This window comes from Monoraphidium neglectum, assembly GCF_000611645.1.
Source record: "Monoraphidium neglectum strain SAG 48.87 unplaced genomic scaffold scaffold03869, whole genome shotgun sequence".
Lineage (NCBI taxonomy): Eukaryota > Viridiplantae > Chlorophyta > Chlorophyceae > Sphaeropleales > Selenastraceae > Monoraphidium > Monoraphidium neglectum.
The window spans coordinates 4,118-5,639 of record NW_014009760.1 but is presented as its reverse complement, the minus strand read 5'-3'; the positions used below and the strand labels follow the sequence as shown (position 1 = coordinate 5,639).

Below are 1,522 nucleotides of genomic sequence, written 5' to 3'. Positions count from 1 at the left end.
GTGTGTGTGTGTGTGTGTGTGTGTGTGTGTGTGTGTTTTAAGGGGGGGGTGCGGATGAGAGGAGGGGCAATCGGTGCATCGTTCCAGTGGAGGGGGGTGGGGTAGGGGAGAGGGGGCGACAATCGGCGCACCGTTCCGGAGGCCGCTGATACCCTGCCAACATTACTGCCCTGCAGCTCTCGTCAGGTGCGCGTGGTGCTTGTTGCTTCCCCACGGGGGGCAGCAGCCCGCACAAAGCAGCAGCTCAGCGCATTCAAGGCGCCACCCTCGTAAGCGAACTCAAACGCCATACCGCGACAACCAGCGCGCCCCGCCAGATCAAAAGCCCCTCGCCCGCAGCAACCATAGCCCGAGCCGCCCCCGCTGCCCGCAGTGCGCTGCCCTCCCATCGCCGCTTGGCGGCCCAGCCGCAGACCCGCGCCGCACCACCCCACACACCTTGACGTCGTACCCCCACTTGCGGGCCAGCTTGCAGGCCGTCTCTCCGCCCTCCACGCCCGTGTTCATGGGCAGCACCTTGTCGTAGCCAAACAGCTTGGTGATGTACTCCTCGTACTCCCCCAGGATGTCTGGGCGCGGATTGGGCGGGAGGGGGGGAGCAGGAGGGTCAACAAGAACCAGGGAGACGAGGGGCGAGGGGGAGGAAAGGCCAGGGGGAGGAGGGGCGAGGGGTGGCTGGGCCAGCAGGAGCAGGGGGCTGGGAGCAAGCGGCGAGGGATATGAGTGGGGCGGGACGCGTCCGGGTCTGCAGCACCCGTGCGCTTGAACTGCCGCGCCAGAGCAGCTGCCGCGCAAGGGCGGCGCGCCAGAGGCAGCGCCATCGAGGTCAAGCCCCCCGCATCGCCCGGCCCCGGCGCCGCGCGCCCTGCACCAGCTTCATCCTCCGTTTGCAAACAGCGGCCCCGCCCCTGCTCGCGGCCCCTCCGGCGCGCCCTGCGCGCGCCACCCACTGTTGTAGAAGGCGCGAGACGTGAGGGCGACCTTGCCAGCCTGCTGCGTCAGGGCATCCACGATCTGAGGGGGCGCAAGGAGGCAGTTGGCAGGTGGGGGATGGGCACGGCCTGGGACAGCTGTCGACGACCGCTACACTGGGGCGCGCCTTGCGCTGCGGTCAGCCTGCGGCCGCGCCCGCTCGAGCGCGCCGCCCCCGCGCCGCTCCGGCGCGGGCGCCGACGGACGCCCGCCCCTTCCCTGGGGCGCGTGCCGCCGGCCCGAGCCCCTGGCCGCACCTTGGGGTGGCAGTGGCCCTGGTTGACGGCCGAGTAGGCCGACAGGAAGTCAAAGTAGCGCTTGCCCTCCACGTCCCACACAAACGCCCCCTGGCCGCGCTCCAGGACAACGGGGATGGGCGCGTAGTTGTGGGCGCCGAAATGGTCCTCCCTGTCAATGTACTGCGGTTGTGGTCAAGGGGACGGGGGTGGGGAGGGTTGGGGGAAAGAGCAGGTCAGTGGAATTGTTGGTGAGGGGGTGGGGTAGGAAGTGCAGGCTCGCGAGTGGGAGAACCGAGTGGGGGCGGGGCGGG

General features: G+C 69.9%; 1 protein-coding gene across 1 annotated transcript in view; it reads right to left on the bottom strand.

Annotated features, from left to right (window-relative positions):
- Positions 1–318: 318 nt before the first annotated feature.
- MNEG_13508 (ornithine--oxo-acid transaminase) overlaps positions 319–1,522 on the bottom strand; it is a gene marked incomplete at both ends in the record, with an annotated part of 2,045 nt that continues 841 nt past the window's right edge. Inside the window, 3 exons of the mRNA XM_014038022.1 lie at positions 319–569; positions 951–1,014; positions 1,230–1,391. Of these exons, the coding sequence (XP_013893476.1) occupies positions 319–569; positions 951–1,014; positions 1,230–1,391 (477 nt within the window). The remainder of the gene's footprint in view (positions 570–950; positions 1,015–1,229; positions 1,392–1,522) is intronic.